Source organism: Seriola aureovittata, chromosome 7 (assembly GCF_021018895.1).
Source record: "Seriola aureovittata isolate HTS-2021-v1 ecotype China chromosome 7, ASM2101889v1, whole genome shotgun sequence".
Taxonomy (NCBI): domain Eukaryota; kingdom Metazoa; phylum Chordata; class Actinopteri; order Carangiformes; family Carangidae; genus Seriola; species Seriola aureovittata.
In genome coordinates this window covers 23,273,046-23,297,979 of record NC_079370.1, presented here as the reverse complement: position 1 = coordinate 23,297,979, position 24,934 = coordinate 23,273,046, and the positions used below count along the sequence as shown (strand labels likewise).

Genomic DNA, 24,934 nt, shown 5'->3' with positions numbered 1-24,934 from the left:
GACTCAATAATCTACAATATGGTCATAAAAATGTGTTTTGTACACATACTGGCCTGTGCAAGGCATGTCTGACTTTGTCTAAATAATCGTGTAAAAAACAGACGTGTTACAGTAGCTCACTACATTTCTAATTTGAATTAATAGAGATAAGACAAAGGACACTTTAAACAAAATAAGACAACACTGTCGGCCTGTGCAACTATTGTTTTGACCAATGTATATTTATATTTACCAGCACTACAAATATTAATGATGAATATGATTTGTGACAACTGAATAGACCAGGGTGGACCAGTTCTGTTCCAGTCTGGGTCATTGGGTGGTGATAAAATCATATGGTGTGTGATATGTAAAGATTCTAATCTTAAGTCCTCAGATCCTAATTGCTGCCAATATATCTCAAAGATTTTTTTTAATGTTTGATATGATGTCAATTGTGAGTCGCCCGAGGGAGACATACCGGTAAATAAACAAATGAAGAATGGCAAGCAAAAAGGTTTGTGGTGGGAGAGAAGGGATGTCACCATATTTGGTAATCGGTACCAATATGATGGAATTCAACAATTCTTGATACCAAATCTGATACCACCATGTTGTTGATATTGTTGCTCTGTCTGCCTTTCTTCTTCTACGTTTTCTTCCCTTTGCATTTGACGTCCGACTAGAACACTTGTAGGGTTATTATACTGCCCCCATCAGTTCCAGAAATATATCATACTTCCAGTATCTACGACATCTATGGTGTCTTTGGTACCCCTATAGTACCCCTTTGGCACTGTTAAAACAAGTAGAGTCACATTGTCAGAACTTTGGCATTGACTTGGTACTGAAGTATCACTTCTCGTCACATCCCTGTGTGTAAATGTACTGACAACTGAAATGGAGGCTCTCAGCCAAACTCTGCTTTTTTTCCCTCCTCTTTTTCAGCCTTTTCAATATAAACTGAGCATCAATAGTGTAAACTGCTGGTTTCCATCCATGTATGTTTTAGTACAAGAACATATGACATTCTCACTGCATTTGAAGGGGTCTTCCACTGCTATATCATGACATAGTCACACATTTGAGTCGCCTACCTATCAGTATAAATATGGCTCTAATTCAGATTAACTGTTTTACATCTGTTGAAACACTGTAAGACCTTGTACAAATTCTATTCACTCAGAAAGATCTTTAAAAACCATACAGAAGGATTCAATTTTTTTCCATTTTTATTGTCATTTGCTACAAATTACGTATTTTCAATGTAACAAGTGAGAGTAACCATCCTTCATTTTTACTTCTGTGCCTCCCTCCACTTGTAAGGTTTTACGACAATAATTTAGGCAATAACTGAGTCACAAGCTATGAACCAAGTGACACTAGCTTTAAAAGATGACTCATGGTTAGCTTCTTCTAAAACAACATATTTGTTATCAAATTGTGCTAATTTGCACAGGTTTTATTTCCTGTTTTGAAAGTGAAGGGGTTTGCAGACTGCAGCTCTCGGTTCAGCGTATGTGCACAAGCCAATATTTGTATTATTTCTAACCCAACTGCGAATATTTGCTTCCTTTCTTAAACCTGAAAGAGGTCTTCCTCCAGCATGCCAGCCCTACCTCATTGTGTGTGGATTGTACGCATGTTCATGTAGGGGTGTGTGTGTGTGTGTGTGTGTGTGTGTGTGTGTGTGTGTGTGTGTGTGTGCCTTGGACGCCAAAGCACTAGATGGAATCCATTGTTGTCCTCTGCAATTTCAATCAGGGATGTAAGACTTCTCATAAAGGTTTATGAGCAATATTTGAAAGATGTGGGTATGGGGACATTTATACCCAGCACATGGATGGAGAAGAGAACCAGGGTACTTTTTATTACTTGAAATGCAAGAGTCCAGTGGCTGCTCTGAAAACTGAATCAGTTCTTAAGAGAAGCAGATGTAGATGAATGCCTCTGTGTGGCCTTTTTGTCCATTAGACATGCACAGTAGACTACGTCCAAATAACTGGTAATAATAACAACTAGTAAAGTTCTCAGTAAATAGTACTTAACAAAAGCAGTAGACAAGCTGTAAGAAAACCTCCTTTCCTTGGTTCCCTTGACGAAGTGAAAAATATTTTAGCCTGTAATTAAATGTTATTAGACTAGCAGGCTGGGACCCTCCCTGGCACCAGATAGAGAGCGTGGTGCTGACCATCCAACCCACATAACTTGGCACAGTTGCGAGCACAGACCAGACCACTTCCGCCGGCAGAAGGACGACAATGGCCCGCTGGGGGGGGCTCAGCTGGTTGAGGTCAAATGCATGTGCACACGCGCACAGAGACACACATACACTTACACAAAACCGGTCTCAATAGGGCTCCAGTGTGGGAAATAAACACTCAAACCGGCCCCAATCCGAGCCAGAAAGCTTTATTAACCTGCCTGTCAACACAAACATACTGGGTAAGACAGTGAAAGACAGTGAAAGAGAAATGGAAAAGTGCTCTAGGCCCCCACAGGTCAAGGGCAGACCCAACCCTCTTGGAGTGACAAGAGCTGGCAGGGACAAGTGAAAATGATAGGCTATATTTACAGAGGGCAGCCATCACAAAGGTCACTTCAATGGAGAAAAATTTCCCAGTAAATAGGAGCAGTTTTTGACCCTGTCGTTTCAGCTCAAAGCTTTAGACTCCACTGAATGTATCCAAGCTGCTATGTGGAGGAGTCTAAAAGAGAAACACGTAAGAGCTCAGGCTCGTTCAGAATGCAAGTGCAATCATGTACACTTTGTGGATGATACAAGGAATAGTATATGTGAGTGAGACCTTGAAAGTGTAATAAACCTCCAGTTCTTCCACGAGCCCTGAATACTAAAAACTGCTCTTATGAAAAAGCTCCAGAAATTAAATAAATGAGGATTTCCTGTAAATTGTTAAAACTTAAATAATGTGATTCGGCTACTGTATCTCTAGATACAAAGCAATCTGGCTTTCTTTAGGTAACAATCAAGGAGAAGGACAGCTCAGCTGCTTAAGTTTCTTTGAGAGAGAGAGAGAGAGAGTGAGTCAGAGCAAAAACCAAGCCATGAGGTGGAAGGAACTGCCTGTAGAGCTCAGACAGGATTGTATTGAAGCACAGATCTGGGGAGGGACACAAACACATTTCTGCTGCATTGAAAGCTCCAAATGGTAAAAGTTTGGAACAACCAGGACTCTTCCTAGAACTGACCGCCTGACCAGTCAGGGGAGAAGGACCTTGATAAGAGAGGGGTCTGACAACATGATGGTCACTCTGGCTGAGCTCCAGAGATCCTGTGTGAAGAAAGGAGAAACTTCCAAAAGGACAACCATCACTGCAGCACTCCACTGATCTAGGCTTTATGGCAGAGTGGCCAGACGGACGACTCTCCTCAGTGAAAGACACATGAAAGCTGCTTGGAGTTTGCAAAAAAAGCACCTAAAGGACTCTTAGACTGTGAGAAACATAATTCTTTGGTCTGATGAAATCAAGATTGAACTGTTTGGCCTTAATTCTGAGTTTCATGTCTTGACGAGGAGCACCAAGCTACACTCATCACCTGCCCAATACCATCCCAGCAGTAAAGCATGGTGGTGACAGCATCATGCTGTGGGGGTGTGTGAGGGACAGGGAGACTGGTCAGGGTGACGGACAGCTGAGTGACTGGTCCAAGCAGAGTCCTGACTTGAACCCCACTGAATATCACTGAACAGACCTGAAAATGGCTGTCCACCGACAGTTCTCATCCAACCTGATGGAAAATGGAAGAAAAATCTTTAAATCCAGGTGTGCAAAGCTTGTCACGTCATACCCAAGAAGACACGAAACTGTAATCGCTGCCAAAGGTGCTTCAACCAAGCACTGGGGAAAGGTGTGATATTTCAGTTTCTCATTTTTTATAAATTTGCAAGGATTTCTAAAATTCTGTTTTTACTTTGTAATTATGAGGTATTGAGTGCAGATTGATGAGGGATTTTTAGTTTAGTCTATAACTATTATCTATTTCATGTCAGAAAACAGAAAAATCCTTATCACAAGCTTACAGAACCCAAGGTGATGTCTTCAAAATTGCTTGTTTTGTCTGACAAAATATCTTAAACATATTCAATTTACAATCATATTCAACACAGTAAATACTCAAATGTGAAAAGCTGGGGCCGGAGAATCACTGGTATTTTTGCTTTCAGGAAATTTGAAGAAGCTTTTGCAAATCATTAAGTCTGTTAGAGAAGCAAGAAATCACACATATCATTAATCTTGATTTTCTGGTACTTTTACAATTAAAACTTTTGATCTGATGCTAACGTTTTGTTGTCCAAAAACTCTGTTAAATTTTTTTACCTGCTGGTATCTTTTCCTTCTAAGCGCTCATTACTACGACTTGGAATTCAGAGCTCTTTTCAAGAAATTAACAAGGTCACACAGAACAAAGACACTACTGGTGAATTCTTGGCAAAAGATACTCAGAGAATTCTGTCACCTAATATTGGCTTGGATGCTTTCAGCTTCTGTGAATGTGTTCAGATTAAAGTAAAAGAAAAAAGTGCTCAACACATGTTCTCAATTACTTATATAATTTTCAGTTATCAAAGTATCAAAAATATATTAATTAATATATATTAAAATATTTTGTCAATCAACTAATCAATTACACTTTACACCAGCAACTTTGTTTTTAATAAGAAAATGAAATTTTCGCTGAAATTTTTTTTTAAAAAAAAGGTCTGAAACACATTTTTGTTTGTTTTGAAATCTACAACTTCTTCACATTTTATGTTATTTTCTACCAATTCTTCAACAGCACTGCAAATAATGTGAGTGAATATTAAAGCTTCATATTTGCATTTACTGTATGGATGTACAAAACAATTACATACTGGCCTTAATAAAGGTTCACTTGTGGTATAAGTGTGCCATGTGGGTAATGGGTGCTGTGGCCTGAAGTCATATCTCTCTATTCAAATGCATGTCAGTGGAATAGATTAACTGTACTTGAAATTAGATGCGTGTGAGTGCATCAAGGTGCGTGCAATACTCGCTGTCTGAATGCACAATTGCCTGCATGAGTGTTGCAGGCTGAGGTGGTACCAGGTGAGGTGGCAGCCCTCATACGCACATTCCACGCACACACACACAAAAGACACACACAGGCCTGTCTGATGAAAGCTAGGTACCAGAATAACTGTCAAAGCCACACCAGAGATGTATCCAGTCAGCCAAAATTAAATGCTCTGGTCACCCACCTGCACTACTAAACAGTGCAAGAGCCCCCCCCTCCCTAACACACACACACACACACACACACACACACACACACACACACACACACACACACACACACACACACACACAGGACCCAACCAGCAGCGTACCATGATCAAACAAGAACCCAGCTAACCAAACATTCACACTATTCATAAAAGACAGCAAAACAACTTCACAAAAGTACGGCCATGTTTCTGCCTGTCACACAGACCTCCCTTGGATCAAACATGACACAGGTGGCACAGCAGTGTGGCAAGTAGCAGAAAGAGCTACAAATAGCTAGCTGCTGCTAGGCATTTACCAAGGTACAGTGCTTTTAGCGTGTGTAGTGCATGTTGAGCCTAAAGTGCGTGAAAGGCATTCAGCTGGGACCAGGTGCTACCTGGGTCTGGCTGGTTAAAACGGTCACCACCACAGTAAGGGGATAAAAGCAGGTGAAAGCTGTGGCTCCTGGGCAATGCATTGCCATTGTAATAATGGAGAAGTGCAGAAGTAACGACTTCAGTGACCCTGAGATAAAATATTTGCATACAGAGTAGAAAGTGAGGGTGATTTTCTGGTAGTCATTATACAAACTGAGGTAAAATGGCTGCTCTAACCTCCTCAGTGTTTATTGAATAATATATTTATACTTTTTTTGTTTTGTTTTATATTTATGAAAAACACTTCAACTTCCCACTGATAAACTGTTGCCATTTTGTGCCACAGGTATCATCCACGTATCCAACAGAAATGAGTTTACTTTATTGTTTTATTGTCATGTTTTTTTGTAACTATCTGCACAGTAGCTAAGCTTTATGTTTGGATACCAATATATTTTCCATGCATGAGTGCTCACAAACAAGAGGATCTAGGGTGTAATGAAGTAGCAACTGGTATGAAAAGTGATGCCTTACTTCTGGCAGAGTTGACTGAAAAGGATCTTGGGATTGACTGGGCCCTTCCCTTGTTCTTTCATGCTCTGGAGGAAGAGAAACATGGCTGCAGTCAGGGACTCCGGACTGGGCAGCGTTACCATCAGTGAACTCTGGAAGGCGTGGAGACAAAATGAAAATAAATACATTTGTTTCCAAATTGGATGTGATGGCAGGAGTCGTGGAGGTCAATGCAATAACAAAGCAAGATCTGACTTGTATAAAAAGAGTATAAAAAGATTTCTGAAAAATTCAGAGTTGATAAAGTTTATTCACTTATTTGTCAGCCTTTACTAAATAATGTTAGAAAAAAGTCTTAAATGTCTTCAGTGTTCATAGAGACATTTCAATTTTACATCCTAAAACATGTTGTAGCACTAAATTAGGGAAAATGTCCAAAAAAAGAAAACAAAGAATGCAGTTTAATTATGATAATATTTACATATTTTCATTTTTAAAAATTTGTAGTGTGTGTTTAAAATATAATTTTTTCATAAATGCAACATAATGACAGATTAGAATGATAATTTCAAAAGCAAATTAATTGGCATTTGTCCTATTAGGGGTTTAGTTTAGAGATGACAAAGCTTTGAGAAGAAGACACTGTACCAGATTGGTCTCGACAGGGGGGCAGATCCTCAGTTTGTACCCCTTCTCTTTCACTTCCTGGATAAGCTCAATGAGCATGTGTGTCTGTGACAAGTTCTGTGGGGACAGGATACAATTATTTTCAGTGTTAAATAACATTTCGTTAACCATTAACCGTGTTGAATGGCACTGGGGAAAGGTATTGTTCAGGTATAACATTAGATCAAAAGCTGAAAACCATTCATAAAATCAGTGAAGCATAAAACTGGTCATACACACTGATTTTACTATTCATCAAATGAAAAGACCCACAGACAATTTTCTTTGACAAGAAAAAGCATTAACATCAATAAAAGCTGTAATCCTCCAAATATATGAAACTCTATCTGCGAATAGTTTGTGGCAATTCGATGTGGTCAATTAAAATACCCTTGTGAAATGTTATCTCCATTTTAGTAGGATTTAAGGAACTTGTGGTGAGTTCATTACTCTGAAAGAGGCTTTCAAATCTATCCACAATCTGTGAGTTTGAAATGTAGAGAAGATCCTTGGTGAGGCGATAGCCTGAAGCAGTCATTGTCCCTTTATGTTAGAGAAGCATCTTTTCCTTCCCTTTCAAGAGATATTTGTTTTGTCACATCCTGGCAATGAAGACAGTTGCTATGGAAAACACACAATGGAGCTGGCATTGTGAACGCAGACACAGCTCATCCTGTGACAATTATGTGTTTTCACCAGAAAGATTGCAATTTTCAAGGAGACAATACAAACAGACAGGGAGAGGGAGGCAAAAGCATGTAAAGCGCGCTCACTCGAATTTCAATCAACGAGGAAGGCCCTGAGGGTGATTAACAAAATGGCGGAAAAAAACAGCTTCATTGTTGAAGAGGCTTGTCAGTTTGCAGCCACCATGACATGACCAGAGAAAGACTGGGGAGACTCTTAAGCTATGTTGTATGGTGAACATGCTCTGCACCATCTGAGTGCCACTCATGCATAGGCAGGTGAAAGTGCCCAAGCCAGCTCTGCATTTACTGCTGCATTGAATATTCTTCAAAATGATCTCAAGGCCTAGCCTGTTTACAATCACAGTCAATGTAAGAACATAGTCTGGTTACTACAGGCCAGAAAAAGACAAAGTACCACTTGAGGAGTGTTTATGCATTGTAAAGGCATACATATTCATATAACAATCATCTTCCAACGGAAATCCCTGTGACTCATTAAGCTATCACAAGGTCTCTTGAGATAAATCAATAACTGGTAAGCAGGTAATCCTCAGTGAGAGATCCACTTTAAAATAATCTGATCATGCTTCAGACTTATAGAGACAGGTAGCTGTAATCATGCCTACTTCTGTTATTTAATAAGGTATTCGTTCTAACTAAAAGGAGCAATACCTTTGCAGCATATTTCATAATGCACAATAAAAATAATTAATTTGCATCATGATGAGCTTTTCTTTCTGAAATGTTTAGTTTCTGCTCTACACTATACTGACACAAACACTTCCAGGAATGTTTACGTTTGACCCGATGGTAATACTGACCTGCATGACAGCATTGAAGAAGCAGGTGTTACCAAGGTTACTGATGCCTTTGACAGGAACCAAGGTGCTGTTGATGACTGGACTCTTGCCTCTAGGTGGCTCACTATAATCTGATGGATCTTCCCGCAGCTTGATGATCTTGGGTGATGCTGCTGGAATACACACAAAAAAAACAAGTCTGTGATGTACAATAGTAGAAACTCAAAACCCATGTATATTAGTAAAATGATGCAAGGGATAGTGAACAGTACAAGCCTGGAAGTTACAGAAACATTATGAGGTTTCAGTGTGTTGACAGTCTGACAAAATAGTCCACTTCTAAACCCTGATTTGGCTTTTACTTTTAAGTTATTTCTGTACCAAGACTTGGCAGCCAAGCTCGACGCTGCAGCTGAGATGGTGGCTGGCTTGACAACTTGGTTGAGATTGAGGGTGGAAGTCTGCCTTGCAGCTGGAAAAATTTCGGCTTCCTTTAAATTGGGATTGCGCCTAGATACGGAAAAAATTGGGCTTAGCCTTGAAGCGAGACTGGGCCTGGGAGCAGAGTGCTGGGATGGCAGCTGGAAGGAAAGCTGGGTCATTTGGGAAAGCAGATGACAGCTGTAGAAGTTTCCGCTGGTTAGTGAGGGAGGGGTGGGGGCCGGGGTTGGCTCTCCAGAGCCAGCTGTTCCTCCTGATCACCAATGAAAACTAACCTTAAACAGCAACTAAGACACAGATGGTCAGAATCTAACAGTGTCATACAGATAGTCTGTTGGGGACAGACTTTGAGTAGGTACTGTAGCTGCGTGAGCCAATAGCGTGCCAGCAGCTAACAATAAAGCTAACATCTAGATAACTCAATACCAATAATATGTTATTAACGTGTTGGTAGCTAGTGGGGAATCTTGGAAATGTAGATTAGAGTGGAAGAGGTTCAAGCCATCACGCACACTGTTTGTTTAGTTACAAAGAATGAAGTGTATTCAGCCAAAAGTATTACCTATGCGCAAGTTTAAAGGAAGGTAAAAGCCACAGCTTTGAGTCAAACAACAACAACCCTCTGTGGCTTCTCTCTCTGTCTCTCTCATGATCCAACAGATAACGGCTACATTTACTAAACTTATCATTTTACCTTAATGGTCAGAAGAGACAAAACATTACTGAAGCTGTGAGCAGTGTTTGATGTACAAGAAATTGCACAAAACTGAGCAGTTTTTTTTGCACAGGGACTAAGTAGAGTAATTTAAGACAGAGTGTCTGCCAACACAGACTTCTACTATTCACATTGTCCCACATACTGTAAATTCACAGAGCACACTTGAAGTACAACAGAGTTAGTAAAACAACCATTTATACACTGTAGAACAAAACAGGGGATACCTATATAATGGCATCTGCTACACTACTACTACAAATTACAACCACAAAAACTGTCAGTGTTAAAAACACCTCTCTGACAAAGTCCCAGCAAGTATGGAACAGTCTAAGTTTCACAAAGGTAACTTTATTTCAAGACTATTGTGTTGGATAGGACATTATATATTAAAGAGCTACTTCGTAAGTGTCTTGCTGCCACTTCCTGTTGCTTTCTATGTCAAATTGGTAGCTGCATTTGGGGAAGAAGAAAAATATGTGCGAGCATAGCACAGCACGATGTTCAGACGGAAACTGAAAAGATGGAGGTGGTGCTAATGGACTCAGAGTCGAGGTAAGGAGATGAATGAAGACGTGCTGCTCTAGAAGGCGCACATTAAGGCAAAGAGCTGTTCACTCAAGGAGATATTGGAGACGTTTGACGGATCCAGAAAAGTACAGACAGTCAGCTTCATTCAGGCTCCATGATGGATGACAAGCTCAGTATAGTGTAGTAACGCGTGGTCCATCTGATCTTTATGGCACTAACACACTACTTGTGATTATATGGGTATTTACAAAGATGTCATGGGCACAGACAAAGGTCCACACTGTGTACCTTACCAGCCACAAGAAGTGATTAGTTGTAGCATATGTATGCATACAAGACTTGTAGAAAAAAATAAACTACCCGAGATGATCACTTCTTTTTTTTTTTTAAAGTATATTTTTTTGGGCTTTTGTGCCTTTATTGGACAGGATAGTGGAGAGAGACAGGAAATGGGGAGGCAGAGAGAGGGGAAACGACATGCAGTAAAGGCCGTCCGATGCGGGACTCGAACCGGGGCCAACTGCAGCGAGGACTGTAGCCTCTACACATGGGGCGCCTGCTTAGACCACTACGCCACACAACGCCCCGAGATGATCACTTCTAATTAATTCAGCTAGCACAGCCCTTGTTAGTGCAAACAAAAAAAAGGGGTGCTGTACAGAGGCAACAGATGATTTTCTCCCTTTCCTGCTTAAATTTCATATTTCATACTGTTTGTGCTGTTTTCATGCTCCATGAAACCTAATGCTGCTGAACATAAAAAAAAACACATGCACATACATGCTGAATGGCAGACTCATGGATGAAATAAAATACATGATATTACTATTTTTATTACTATTTGATTGGTACTGCCTGATTGGTAGGGAAGGACAAGATTTTATTAAGAATGCAAAACTGTATATGTATTCTTATGATGATTATTAGGTATAATTATACCTTAAATGACATAATTGTTTACATTGCAAATTGATGTATTTTCAGCAGCAGTCTTAAAAATCTGGGATGTTGGATTATCCTTGCTACATCATAAAATGCCTAAATGCTTCTTTAATACATTGCAGAAAACTATTAGATTTATTATTCAATTTTCATGTTATTTAAAATATTATTGCTGTACAAATACAATGACTGATAAAGATGCTATGATTCTGTAAAAGTGAATTTTCCACTGTATAGCAAATAAAACAACAAATTCCTGATGACGAGACATTTCAGTGCAAATGGCAAATTCTTGCTGGGACTGATGCAGTACTTTAAGGCCGTAAGCTGTAGAGTAATCAACTAAATGCTGGTAAACACAAAAAAAGTTTGGTCCATGAGCACTTCACCCATATAATCCAGTCAAGAGAGCAGGCTAGCAGCGAAGTCACTGGCTTGAACCCGCTCATGCCCAAGCTACGGAAAATCAATTGAACCGTTAACTGTCATAATCATCATAACAACCTGCACCTTTACTCTCACTGTTCTTCTCCTCAACACACAAATGGCCTTGCCTTAGGACATATTCCATTCATAGAACCACTCCTTGTGCACAACACATTTGTTGAAAAAGCTATTCAACCTACAGCTTTTCCTCTCCAAGGCCAAGGACATTAGCAAGAGTGCCCTGGTCACAGTCGGTGGAATCTGAACCTTGGGCTTTTTACTCGTGGCCTGGCAGCTTGCATTTTATACTCAATCAAATTGCACTCAAATGTGTCAAAGTAAAAGGGCAACTTTTCTGTCAAACAGTTTGGAAATTTGAAATTTATTTTGCTTTCTAATGTTTAACACTGATGAGAAATGAAGAAAACATCTTTCTGTAGTTTTGGGACCGAGAAGGGCGAGGTTCAGCTTGCTGGGACAACATGCTGTTGTGGCGCTCCACCCAATGGTGCTAAATGCATCTGGCCCTCTGTGCGGGCAACATCTGGAGGTCTATTTCCATCTTCAATATGCAGCCATAAGGGAGCTCCCATATGTCAACACACGCAATGCATGGAAAACAAGTGGAGATGGGGAATGTTTGCAGCCCCGATCAGGAAAAACAAACTGTGGATTACTGGATTTGGTGTGAGACTGGGAAGGTGTGAAAAAAAATTTTGCGCAAGTGTGAACAACTGAGCCAAAGAGAAAGTATTGGAGAGACAGAAAAAGTGTGTAAATGACTGTGTCTACATCTTATGGTGTTTGTGAGCAGAGGCCCAAAATCAACAGACTTAATGTTACTTGACTCGAAGAGCTACGACTGACACTAGAGCTAAGAGGGAGCAGAGGAATGAGGAAACTAACTGGGCGGAATGGGGATGCCGACGGACACACTCTGCATCTGGGACCGTCACCCAAGGTAAACAATGTTCAGGGAGCCATCTGGTTGAGACTTGGGAGAGGGGGGCAGAGGAGGGCAATAGGGGGAGCAGTGGGTGGAGGGAAGGCTTGCAACGAGCACAAGCATATGGAAAAGCAGATTTTTCCTCTCCCTGCAGCAGTCAGCGAAGGCAAATGTCAGCATGCACTGCGTCCACGCTTGACTGTGCTGCACTCGACACCACCACCTGGCCCTCCTTGCTCAGCCACCGAGTATGGGCAGCAGTGACACTGCGGAGCCTTTCCCCAGGGCAGAGGAAAGCATCACGGTGCTGAGGCTCATCCACATGCATGCATGTACACCAACACCTCCTGCAATGCCTGCTCATTTTCACACAAGAGACACACAAAGAAACATGGGACTTGTTTACTTTTTTACAGAGAACAGTACTGGAGTTGTTCAAAAAAGAAAAAACAAGCAAGCTTAGCTGAAATTTCTCATAAAATAAATAGTTCTGTCTTGCGTGCGTTTGCATTATTTTTGAGTCTGTCAAGCTGAACACCAGACTTTATGTAAAAACTTCAAGCTAATGAAACAATGCCATAAACAAAGTGTATTCTTTTCAAGTTTGTTGTACACCAATACTTGCTGCTCTCTTAATTTTACAAGTGAACCAGATCTAACACAAGAGTATTTTGTAGTCCAATAGCTGCTTATTATAAAAGCGCATCGATATAATCGAGTCAAAAACAAGATTCCGTAAAATACATCTTAAAGCCCTCTTAATGTGGTTCACAGTTGGGCTGAGAAACCATCAAATCGTATGGCCAGTGGGCTTCATGCACCCATTTTCACTCATAGTGCAGCACTGTGGAGGGTCAAGGCCAGATCCCTTCATGCAGAGCATGCAGTCAAGAGGAAGGCCAGGCAACACCAAATGTCTTATTAATTCGCTAATTTGTTGTGACTGCAGGGCATGAAAAGCCTGTTTCCTTGCCATCTGAGGCCAAGAGAATCCAGTGCCATGTTACTTACAGCCACACACACACACACACACACACAACACACACACACACACACACACACACACACACACAGCTTTTCCTAACCCACTATCTGGCCTACTTTCATGTGCGATGGTGGGAATAAAGACAAAATCACCCTTGATTACATCCATGAAAGTACCACCAGGGGACAAGCATCTTACTGGCTACTGACTCAGCCAAGCTAAACTGATGGAATACTAAAGACTGTGGTTTCCAAAAATCAACAACCAGAGGCAGGACACCAGGTGAATATAAGTGCAATGATGATACAACACTATACCCTCTACATCAGCCTTTCACCAAGGTTTCTCAGAGGAGAAGTCAGTAGAGACATGGAAAAACTGAGCCTAGTACAAACTGGACTCACAAGTGTCCAACTGTAGAGTCAAAACAGGATGTAAACATCCCTGATATAAGCTTGTAATAACCTTTCCACCATGACAGCACTCCATTCAGGACACTGGGCTAAAAGAAGAAAACAAGATTCACGTTTGGTTTAAAATCTGAAACTTTGATGCACAGGTGTACAGCACATCACCAAGACATTTAGTCCGATTACGACCAACACTACAGTAACATTACACCATGTTAAAGAGGAGTGGTGACCTACTAAACTGTTTCAACAGTTTGGTGGGTCAGAGAAAACTGTGAACCTTATTTATTTTAAAGATGAATCAACAACTAAAGACAGACACAGATGAAGAGTAGGGGTTAATGCACTCTTGCCTAATTTGTGCAACTTGATTGTGCATTTCATTGTTGTCAGTAGTTTGGTTTGTAACTGTCTATAAAGGTATGTTGTTGTGTTTGCGTTGTGGGAACGAGGGAAAAGAACAATCCTACAAGTTTGAGAGGAAGCTGAAAAACAACAGATGTGCTCCATCCTGTGACTGACAACTCACTCTGATGATTTCAAGTATGGGTTGTTTTCAACACTACTTTGCGGAGCCATAGGAGAACGTGATTTGATAGAGTTGAGAAAAGTAGACATGAAAATGTCACATAAAATTATCATTATTAATCTTTAGTAAAACCATGTTTAAATGGGTCTGATCTAAATTATTTTCCCGATTTGAAAATTCCCTCATTCCTTTCTAAAAACGTTTCAGAAAAAATGCATAAATACTTAAGAGTTTGCATATTTTTCAAAGAGCTTAAAATACCCAGATATAATTTTCAGCCAGCACATACCACACATTAATTTAACTTTATTCCTTTATGCTTTAATATATGTATTCCCAGATTTATCTGAAAGAAGTGGAAGGTCATATGTTTAATAGATACTGTCAGTGTTAGAAATCAAATCTGTGGAATAACATTTTTTATAAACTATGTCTCCATATACTTAAGGCTGGTAATTGAAAAATATAGCTATAGTTTTTGATTATTTAAGTTATAAATGTTTCCAAAAAAATGTTTTCCCCAAAAGAAACATAATATACATACATATTATAATATTACAGCAACACAACGATACAGTAATGTAGTGATTGATAACAATAAGTAACATAAAACAAGAAAGAATTGATAGAGTCCAATGAGAAACAAGCTCTGATGTCTATTCAGAACCAACATTTTAATTTGCTCCACAAAGACTCCCCAGCTGTGTTACAAGCTGGAGTCTAGCTCCCTGAGGTCAATTAGCTTTTTACTGGGACTCTGGTACTTGAGCTGAAGGCCTTGATGATGAGAGAGCACAGTTAATCGACTTTCTTTCTTCCCTGAGCTGTTGTTGTACAAAATTATTATGGATTCTGAAAAAATATCCTTGCTGGGGCTCTTTTGTGCTTGGGGTGTATAGGAAAAACAGCAGCTTTTTTTGAAAACCTGGCCTTCACACTGAAATGCAATTTCACAAGCTCCTCAACAGATGACAACCGTCTATTTTGCTGCAACAGTGGCTGCCCGCTTCTATACCCATGTGGCCGACCGGTGTGGAACAATTGGGTGGCAAGAAAGGTGACAGGTAATTTAAAGAAGCAAATGGGAAAGCTGTAGTAAGCGACTGTCCGGCTCATCAGATTACTGGACCACTGGTTGGCACCATGTAAACTAAAGGGCAGCTCCACCAACATAAAAACATACAGAACAGACCACACACACATTGCTCATTCATGGTCTTTGCTTAACTGGCTCAAAGATGCATGAATTTCTTGATGAATGCTGTGTATTGTGATGAAAAACAGCATCAACAAAGTGGAATCTACAGGAATAGTAATGCTGAAAATGTACATGTGTCAACCAACTTCAAGTAATCTTTCAATACCTCTCTTTCTTAGAGGTCTGACACAACAAACTATACAGGCCTTCTCAAAACAAATTTTACTAAAAGATGGCACAAATTCCTCAGGTATGTAATGTACTTGGAGGAACTCCAGGAAGAGCTTGTGCTCTGTGTTGCAAAGAGAACATTGTCAAGAGAATTCAGCCTTCAGCTTCAGTTTATTAGTGAAACTTTAAATCATCTATAATGGCCAGAAAACGTATAAGACAAGCTGAAAGAAAAAAGGGTATTTGGTTGATTTGAACATTCTTTTCAACACTCTGTGTATGTGTATCTGTGTATCTGTGTATCTGTGAATGTGTGTGTCCACTGAGAGTTAGTGCGCTCCAGCTGTTAGGATCTAGTCGCTCTGACTTGTTGAGGATCCTGGCTCTCACTAGTGCAGCGCACAGGCCCAGAGGTGGTGAGACATACAGCAGCTCAGCAGAGGAAGCAAGGGACAGAAACAGATAGTGATGGAAAGACAAAGAACGACAAAACAGAGGCTGAACCCCACGCAGCTGCTCTTGTTCTTCAGGGAACCCAGCCGGGAAGCATCACTCAAGCGCCTAATTCCTCTAATGTGTTCAGTCATGCGACATGCAGGGTGGGGGTGAGGGTGGGGGGATTGCTGCAGCATATATCCCACAACTCTACAGTCGTGGCTGAGAGACTAAGGGTGGACCAGCCTGACTGGGCCTGGGTGGCTGGCCTCTGGCCACTCAGCACCGGGCAGGGGGCTAAGCTGAGGCAGCCAGTGAGACTAAAAGTGATGATGCCCACCACCCTGATCAGCTACAGCCTGTTAAAAGGCCTCTCAGTATGCCAGCACAAACTAGGAGAGGTACAGGGAGGGAGCAACAGAAGGTGTATGTGTGTGTAAGTACAGAGAAGGAGGGGGGTTGTAATAAATATATGGTTGACTGATTGTGGGAAGGAGGGCTCAGGTGGTCTGAGTAAGGTCAAAGGAAGTGAAGACTGAAAGTAGGCGGTCAGGCTGTCAAACGTCAGTATGAACTGATCAGTATGAAACTTGAATTCTTCACAATTTTACTGGTAAGTAATAAGCATGATGATTTTCTTACTTTGTAGTAACAGTTCCTCAAATTTTATGACCCTAATAAGGCATGAAAAAGGGGCTCTCAAAACCCTGGTAAATCAAAGCAAAAGTAGTTCCATCCATAAGAAATCATGCTTGTAACACTGAATGGTCACACCCATCACACTGCGGTACGAGCTAATACTGCATATAAACTGCCCCTACATTGAGTACCACAGGTTAAATCCAGGGATTCAGCCAACCACTGCCACCAGGGGGAGCAGGTGGTCTGCAGTCGAGTCCTGATATGTACTGACAATGATACATTTGAACTTGAGTGACCAGGCAAGTCAGTCTGTCAGTTTTACAGATCACTTTGTTCAACAGTCTCTGATCTTGCAACAAGACAGCCAGTAATAATCTTGTATGCAGTCATGGTATTTCTGGTGAAAAGTAGTCCACCCACTTCACTTTCTGATCACATTATATTCTGGGTATGTGTTCAAATACAAAAGCACATTAAGCCTTGTCTGAGATTCACCAGTGCAGATTATTAAAAAGAAGTTTGCAGCATTAATATGTGATTATCATTAAGAGTTGTGTGTGTTCAAGGTAACCCATTTTCTACTTCAAATGACAGTGTTGCTAAATTAAATGAAGGTTTGTACAAAACTCCAACTGAACTGACTTCTGCCTTGCTGAAATTGCAGTGAGGATCTACATGTCTCATAAAAGCTTAATTCAACATCAGTAGCTGGCCAGACCTTCAGAATGTTACTAAACACCTTACCTGATGTTGCCTTGACAGAGTGCTTTTGTAAAAAGTCCAGGGTCTGAGCCAAAGCCTTCTTGTTGCAGTGAGTGGAGAGCTCCTCATTACATTCAAAACACCTGTTACAATAAGAGGGGGTCATAGACAGACACAAAAAGGCTTTAAGTTACTGTGGGACTTAACAGCCCTTAAGAAACTACTGTTGAAATTAAGCATTATTTGACAACAGAATTACTTGGCTTGAGTGGAAAACCATCACCTTCAAATACCATAATGGAGTGAAAAATCATTTAATACCAGGTTATTGGTAAAAATGAAGCAAAAATAATACACAGGTTTAAAGACTGAAACTGCCCTGAAAAATGTGGAGGCAAGACCAAGAACACTTCAGGACAACACACACCTACAGTGTAGGATGTATGTAAAAATACTGGTGCCTATTGTGTTCATTATATAGGCTATTTGTTTATTTATTTTGTTTAGTTCTCATTAAGTTGACCACAGTAGCCAGGACGCTTCAAAACATGCAACTTTTACTTTGAGGGAGAGATGTCTCTGTTGAGCTGTTTCCAGCTCTCTAATTCCTCGTTTAATTTTAATTGTAATAGATGGATAATGAAACAAGCTTTGATGCACTGAATTGCATGTCGTCATTCAATGGGACAATAAGCCTTAAAAGCGTTTAGGCAGCCTCGGCTATCGTTGAACGAGCTCACAGGCGTCAACACACATTTGCATTAGTACAAGTAGGACAATGACATTAGGCAATACCTCCTGAACTGGCATTTTTCATTAAACAACACGAACAACTGCATATGAATTATAATTTATGCACAGACCATGCAGTCTTGGCTTTTAGAGTTCACAATGAATGTAGGTTTTCCTCACCAGGCCTTCCATGTGCTCAAGCTAATGGTGATGCAGTGAGACTCTGGATGGAAAGTGTGGTAGTGCTTGACAGCATGCTGGATCCCCAACTGGTTACAGCCCTGTAAGATAGTTCATTTAAAAATCTTTGTTAACCAGCACAGAGCAAATTCAGACCCACAGCACACATGTCCATGTTTAAAGACTATGGCTAATTCCCACCTCAATAAAGCCAAATTCGCAGGTGGTAGAACTAGAGCTATATGGGTAAAAAAGTAAGAAAGTCCTTTGACAATATACAATAGACTCACTGTAAATGTATCGATATGTTGAATTGTTTTACAAACATAACTTTTGATTTTCCAATGATATTCCCCTCTCTCCATGTTCTTTGTTTCTCTCTCTCTCACACACACACACACACACACACATACAAACAGACACATACACACAGACATAAACACAACCAGCAGCGTCAAACAACATGTAAAAGTTGTATCTCTGTGTTGTTAGAAACAAAATGTACATCAAGATTTCTCTTTCATCATTTCAATGCACAAAGTGTAGCTTTAATTCTTCTGATGAAAGAAACAGAAGGAAAAATGCAAGCGTTCCTTTCTGTGATTCCTGGTGTAATAATTCATACTGTAACATGTTATAGTCACACTGAATATACTGGTGACTGACATAGAACTGAACGATACATGCTTCCTTTCATATATGCATAAAACTAAATTAATGACCAATTAAACACACATAGAATTAAAAATAGAATTACAATGACCATGACTTTGACAATGCTGTAAGTCAAGGTCATAAATGATCATGTCCCTCTGTGTATACTGGGTATAGGCATTTTGTATGATAAAAAAAGTAAGAAATAAATAAACAAAAGTTAAAAAAAAAAAAAAAATCTATTTTTGTGTATATATATATATATATATATATGTACATGTATGTATGTATATATAACTCAGTAATAGTTTGTGCTATGTGTTGTGTTTTAATGTTTAATGTTAGAAAAACAAATCTCACCTGGAAACCACACTTTAAACACACCAGGATGTCATGTGATGCTGCTGGCTCTCCATCGATCATGGTCCTCTCCTTTAGACACTCTGAGCACACCAACCACACGCTGGAAAGCACTGACTTCTTCACTGAGCTCAGGTCCACTGCCTTACTCACATGCTGGCAAGTCAACCCTGATTAAAAAAACAAAATATACTATAACGATTAACATTCTATAATGATAGATTTATCATAATCAAATCACTTTTAGGGTCCAGTTTCTGTGAATGATTTTCCCTTTTTAAAAAGGGAGACAATGTGCGCTGCACCTGCAGAAAATCATACAAAGTGGGACATCCCTCTAAAACACAAGCATATATTCTATTAATCGCAAGATAAATCCCCTTTAATGGATATTCCACTAGTGTAATGGGGCTTGGTTAACATACACTTTATTGTGTTGATTTAGTAGGACAAATTTATAACACCCCATAAATCGACAAATCAGACAAAAATGACAAAAGGCAGTGCACAAATGTATTTTGTACATTGCTTGATGCTTGTGGTGTACATTTTAAAAAACTTCTACAAAGTTATGCGTTTTGAGCCTAAGTATACACTTACTCCTATTTACTATCCACAAGCACAGTGATACGAACCTATACCAAATGAAAACTCATAGCCCTAACTTTTAAATAGTCTGGGGCCTCAGTGACTTACCACTGACTTCATCTGATGACTCTTCATCTCGAGGTTTCCTCGGTTTATTAGTCCGCTTAGTCATGTCTGCGGCTTTCAAAGAGAAAGGGTCCTTTAGCCGCATCTGGAGCTCTGGAGGTGAACATGGAAGACAACATAAATTTACTAAACTACACTAAACTACTTCACCATAACTATGGTTTAACAATGATACCTGAACTTAGCAAAACTAGCACTCATCTCTAACTTCCATTATTATTTTACTTAGTGCAGCATGCAATACCTCGAAAGTAGCTACAGTGCAGTCTGCAAGTATTTGCACAGTTGCACATTTCTGTTGTGTTGCCTTTTAACTTCAGCACAAACCTTCACAGACACCTCCACATGTGGACTGAGGTCAGGTGATTGACTTGGATTGGCTGCGTTTTCCTAAAATTGGGGTGTCATGTTTTAAACTATTTCTAAAGTTTTCACCCAACATAGATGGGAGGACCTTCAAGCACTATTAAGGCTGGCAGTCACCTATCCCAACATATTTATATATATATATTATATATATATATAAATAAATAAGCATTTATAAATCATTGTATAGGAGCACTGCGTCAAAACAATAGAAAATTGTAAATACTAACGGAATGCATAGTCTGCCACTGAGAATAAATATAGCCTCTCAGATGAAAGGTGATTAGGAGTAACTATCTGGTAATGGGCAAGAACACGGTTAAGAGGCCTCAATTAGCCCCGACTGTCCAGCTTAGGTGAATATGAAAAGCTTGTCAATCGTTTCTCAAAGAAATTTAAACAGCGAATGAATTATTTTTTCATGTTTAGAGTTAACGAAAAAGCAGAACGAACTCACCTCTTTATTTCAGCTCCTATGTTCACTGTGTTAGCTAACCTGAAGCCAACAGTGAGATGTCAACTCTTCCTGGCTAGCAAACAGGCTAGCTACATTAGCTTGTCAGAATAAATAAAACATTAACAGGTGTGTATATCCAACAATACACGGCGATATTAAGACATTTCAAAGTAATGTAGCGGCATCAACAGATCAATGTCTTAATAGCTCTTCGTTTTTGCGCCTGACTTTCTTAAATGTTGTCAAGCTTTCGTTAGCAACAACTAGCAACACTAGTCAACATGTGACGCACTACGGCGGCTCAGTATGTCCCAATGTTGCATTCATGGACAATGGATAATCTTCCTAAAGGTGGCAAAATATTTTGCTTTCGTATTCAAAAGCTCTTCTGGTGTTTTATAAAACTTTTGGAAACATAGAGTGATACGTTTGTTGTTATATTTTATTTACAGAGACTAAAAACTGGAACTCTAAGATAAATATATTGTCCTGAAGAATTGTATCGTGTGTTGTTGCCTCAAATCTGTTCATTTTTTTATGAAACAAGTAGTATCATCACAATTTTCAAATTCAGTCTTTTGGTGTCATAAGACTAAGCATTCATTTAGATGGTGTAGTTTATAACCTTTATTTTGAACATAAACAGATATGACTCAGTTCAAGATCATGAGTGATATTATGAACACATCTTAGGGTAATTTGTTTATTTAGTTGTCAGGGAAGCTGAGGTAGTTATCTGCTGCCTCTGAGAGCGGCACGGGGCATCGATGAATTACGAGTAAATCTATGCTCAGATATGGACAAGTGTTTGGTTATCACTTTTCCGTTTTTCCCACGACCACGAATGCATCAGATATTATGTCGTTGATAATACCCCATTGCATTAGTTTGAGTTACCTCGGGTACATGGCGCTTATTTATGTTGATAATGTTTTGACCTTTGAAATTTTGGGAAATGACTTGCGTTCGAGTTTGACATGATGAAATCAAGGGAAAGAGTATTTTGTCCTTTAGGTGATCCGTAGTACTGCGCACGCGCAGGTCATTATAGAAAGGTTGAGCTTGGGTAGTGTTACCGCTAACGGTTGTCACACGCAGTATTCCTATCAAATTACGGGTTTGTGTTGAAAAAGTGTGAATATAGAGTGTAACTAATCACACATGGCTCTCAGAAGGTGTTGGAGGTTTGCAGGGGTGGTCCCGCGGCTGTTATGGAACAGCACCGCCCTGCGAGGGGCTACTGTCCCGGGGGCACGAAGCTCTGTGTCCAGCCTTGTCAACTCTCATCCTGGCTGCAAAAGTGAGTTTTACATTTAGCGCTGTTTTCATTTGTTATCTTATCTACCGCCCATTTAAATGTCAGCTCTTCAGCCTGTGACTTACCATCATGTTTGTTTTGTTCTCAGCCGGAGAGTTGCTGTTATGTAGCAGGTTCAGTTCTGCGCCACCGAGCACAGATGTGACTTACGAGCAGCTGAAACAGCTCCTGGCCGGCCGGAAAGCTGTAGTTATAGATGTCAGAGAGCCCTGGGAGCTCAGAGAGTACGGCTTCATCCCCGGGTCCATTAACGTTCCCCGTGAGTGTTGGTCTACCTGAAGTACACAGAAAATTGTTGTAAAGTTGTTGTAGTTTATAGTCTAATAGTCTGTGTTATCTGTAGGCCATGAACAAATATAGGAAAGTCCTGAATCTTAAAGCATACATTGACCTAGAGGTCTGTCAGAGGCCTCTGCTTTTATTGTGGTAAGATTACTTAAAAGCTAAATTCCCTAAATGTTACATTCAGTGCAACATTAAAATAAGCTTGTATGAGAGAGAATAAGCTGTTACAGTGATTTGAGATTATTACTACAACAATTGGAAACAGCAAACCCACCAATGTTTTGTTTGACCTAATAGCACATATTCAACACTTGACCTCTCTGTGCTTGTTTGTCTGTGCAGTGGGTCAGGTGAACACTGCCCTCCAGCTGGGTGCGGAAGAGTTCAAAGAAAAGTATGGTGGTGAAATGCCAGAGCAGACAGGAAACATAGTGTTCACCTGTCTGGCAGGGGTCCGAAGCAAAAACGCACTCGACACAGCTGCATCACTCGGATACAAAGAGTGAGACATATTTACTTGGCATATGTCTGTCAAAATCATTTATTCTCGCCTCACCATTTAAGTCAACGAATGATTGAATTATTGCAGTCATGTACAGCAAATGTTGAAGAAGATATTATTGTTGGTTCTTCTTAAAGTTATAGCTTTTTTATTCTGGATAAAGGTCTGAATAGCAGGACAGTTTTATGGCTTTGGTTGACTTTTATATCCCATCATGAGACAACATTAAGTTTCACCTGCTTGAAGTTATTGCCCTGTTGTTGCATGATGCCAACCATCATGCAGTGGCTTTGAAAAGATGCCACATACCACATCTCCATTATATGATTGAAAATTTGAGAAAAAGATACTGAGTTTAACAATGAAATTATGAAATGCAGTGTGCAGTGTGATTGCTAGACACAACCCTGTTTATGCAAAAGTTAATCCTGCTTTCTTCCCATTTTTTGTTCCCCATTTCAGTGTTCAGCATTACTCGGGTGGATGGCAAGACTGGGTGAAGAATGAGCAACATAAGTGACCCAGGGATGAAAGAAGAGATGACACATTATTTAAAGCTCTTTATTTAATTTACCTGAGATCAAACTGGAAAGTGACAGCGCATAATGAGGAGTCTTGTAAAGGGTTTCTAAAAGGTTCAAACACTTTGATTTAATTTGTTTTCCTCATCAGTGAATCCCAAAGATTGAAACCAGAGGGCTCAACACACATCAGCTCACACAATCACGTCTGTTGCTTTTCAGAACTATTATAAAATGACTTGAAGTTTCTTGTAAATTTGTTTCAGCACAGAACTACTTACAAACCCTTTACAACTTTGAAACAAACATATATAACCAGTGACTGTTGTAAACATTACCACGGTTATGAGAAGACAGACTAACTATGCAAATGACTACTTAACAGTGTATGATTGTGAGTAAATGAGTCTTGCATTTGCATATTATGAACAGTTTTCAAGTTGATGTATTGTAAATATTAAACAGCCGGTTTGCTCATAGATGCAACAGTCGGTGCTTGTTGCCAACATGATTCAATAAATAAAAATTATAGTTTTGATTAACATATTTACACAATAACATATTTTTTTTACAACTTAGGGACAAACACATTCACTTGGATCATTTGTGATATAAGTAAACATGCAGAGCCATGCTGAGGTGACAGTTACTGGGACAAAGATGATCTACGGTATTGAAGGACCATGTCTAATATCCACAGTTCCTCAGTATGAATTTGCCACCAACCCTCCATGGAACGTTAACAGGTCCCACTGTCATTCATGATAATGAATGTGTTTGTTTTCAGCTGAGCAGAATGCCTCTGTGTTGACCACGGCCACGGACCTTGTTCCCTATAAATTTCCCTTTTTATAGCTCGAGCTGAAAGTCCAAATCGAATGCACGAATAATATTCTCATCATCAATTTCGTCTAGATTCATAAATGATCCGAGTTCCTCACAAAGCTGAGCAGGAGCTTGTCGGCACTGAGTCATTGTCACTGAAAAGGAAACTGACCTCTGCGAGATTTTCATGATGCACGAGTAAAGAATCTATCTCAGAAGTGCTAATACTATCCCTGCTTGTATTAAACAGTATTGTCCAAGCAGACAAGGAAACCCCCATGACTATTCGTATTCATATTTAAATATTAAACCAGATCTTTGAGTGTAACATATCACCCTGAGTACAACCATCATTACATTAGGGAAACATAAAATGCAATAAATGACTGAAAGACATCAGGTCTATGCCCCCTGTATTGTTTGTGTCATTTTTAGCTTAACCCTCCACCTAAACAACCTGGACCCTCTTTAAAAAGTACATTTTACACCATTTTATCAACTTATACTTCATGGCTTTTTCTCATTTTATGAGAATAACTGAATAAACATGATTTTGATATGATAATTTGTTTCACAAGTCAGAGGCTACAAAAAATGACAGTAAGTGAGACCTCTCTCTGGTCTAACTGACTTAAAACATGAGTAACATCATTATAGATAGATTGATAGATAG

The 24,934-nt window shown here is 39.8% G+C and overlaps 2 protein-coding genes across 3 annotated transcripts in view; one reads left to right on the top strand and one right to left on the bottom strand.

Annotated features, from left to right (window-relative positions):
* Positions 1-21,092, bottom strand: part of usp45 (ubiquitin specific peptidase 45) — a 36,125-nt gene extending 15,033 nt beyond the window's left edge. Inside the window, exons 1-8 of one of the 2 annotated variants that reach the window (XM_056381203.1) lie at positions 20,811-21,092; positions 19,970-20,080; positions 19,274-19,443; positions 18,260-18,360; positions 17,390-17,490; positions 8,296-8,447; positions 6,768-6,863; positions 6,141-6,271 (exon numbers count right to left, since the gene is read on the bottom strand). In XM_056381203.1, coding sequence (XP_056237178.1) covers positions 6,141-6,271; positions 6,768-6,863; positions 8,296-8,447; positions 17,390-17,490; positions 18,260-18,360; positions 19,274-19,443; positions 19,970-20,072 — 854 coding nt within the window. In that variant the 5' untranslated portion in view covers positions 20,073-20,080; positions 20,811-21,092. The remainder of the gene's footprint in view (positions 1-6,140; positions 6,272-6,767; positions 6,864-8,295; positions 8,448-17,389; positions 17,491-18,259; positions 18,361-19,273; positions 19,444-19,969; positions 20,081-20,810) is intronic. The other variant, XM_056381204.1, reaches the window with a different exon arrangement.
* Positions 21,093-21,733: 641 nt separating this feature from the next.
* tstd3 (thiosulfate sulfurtransferase like domain containing 3) lies at positions 21,734-24,660 on the top strand. The gene is made up of 4 exons (XM_056379650.1): positions 21,734-22,110; positions 22,217-22,387; positions 22,756-22,915; positions 23,378-24,660. The coding sequence occupies exons 1-4, from the start codon at positions 21,972-21,974 to the stop codon at positions 23,433-23,435; spliced, it is 528 nt and encodes a 175-aa protein (XP_056235625.1). The 5' UTR covers positions 21,734-21,971; the 3' UTR covers positions 23,436-24,660.
* The last annotated feature ends 274 nt before the right edge of the window (positions 24,661-24,934 follow it).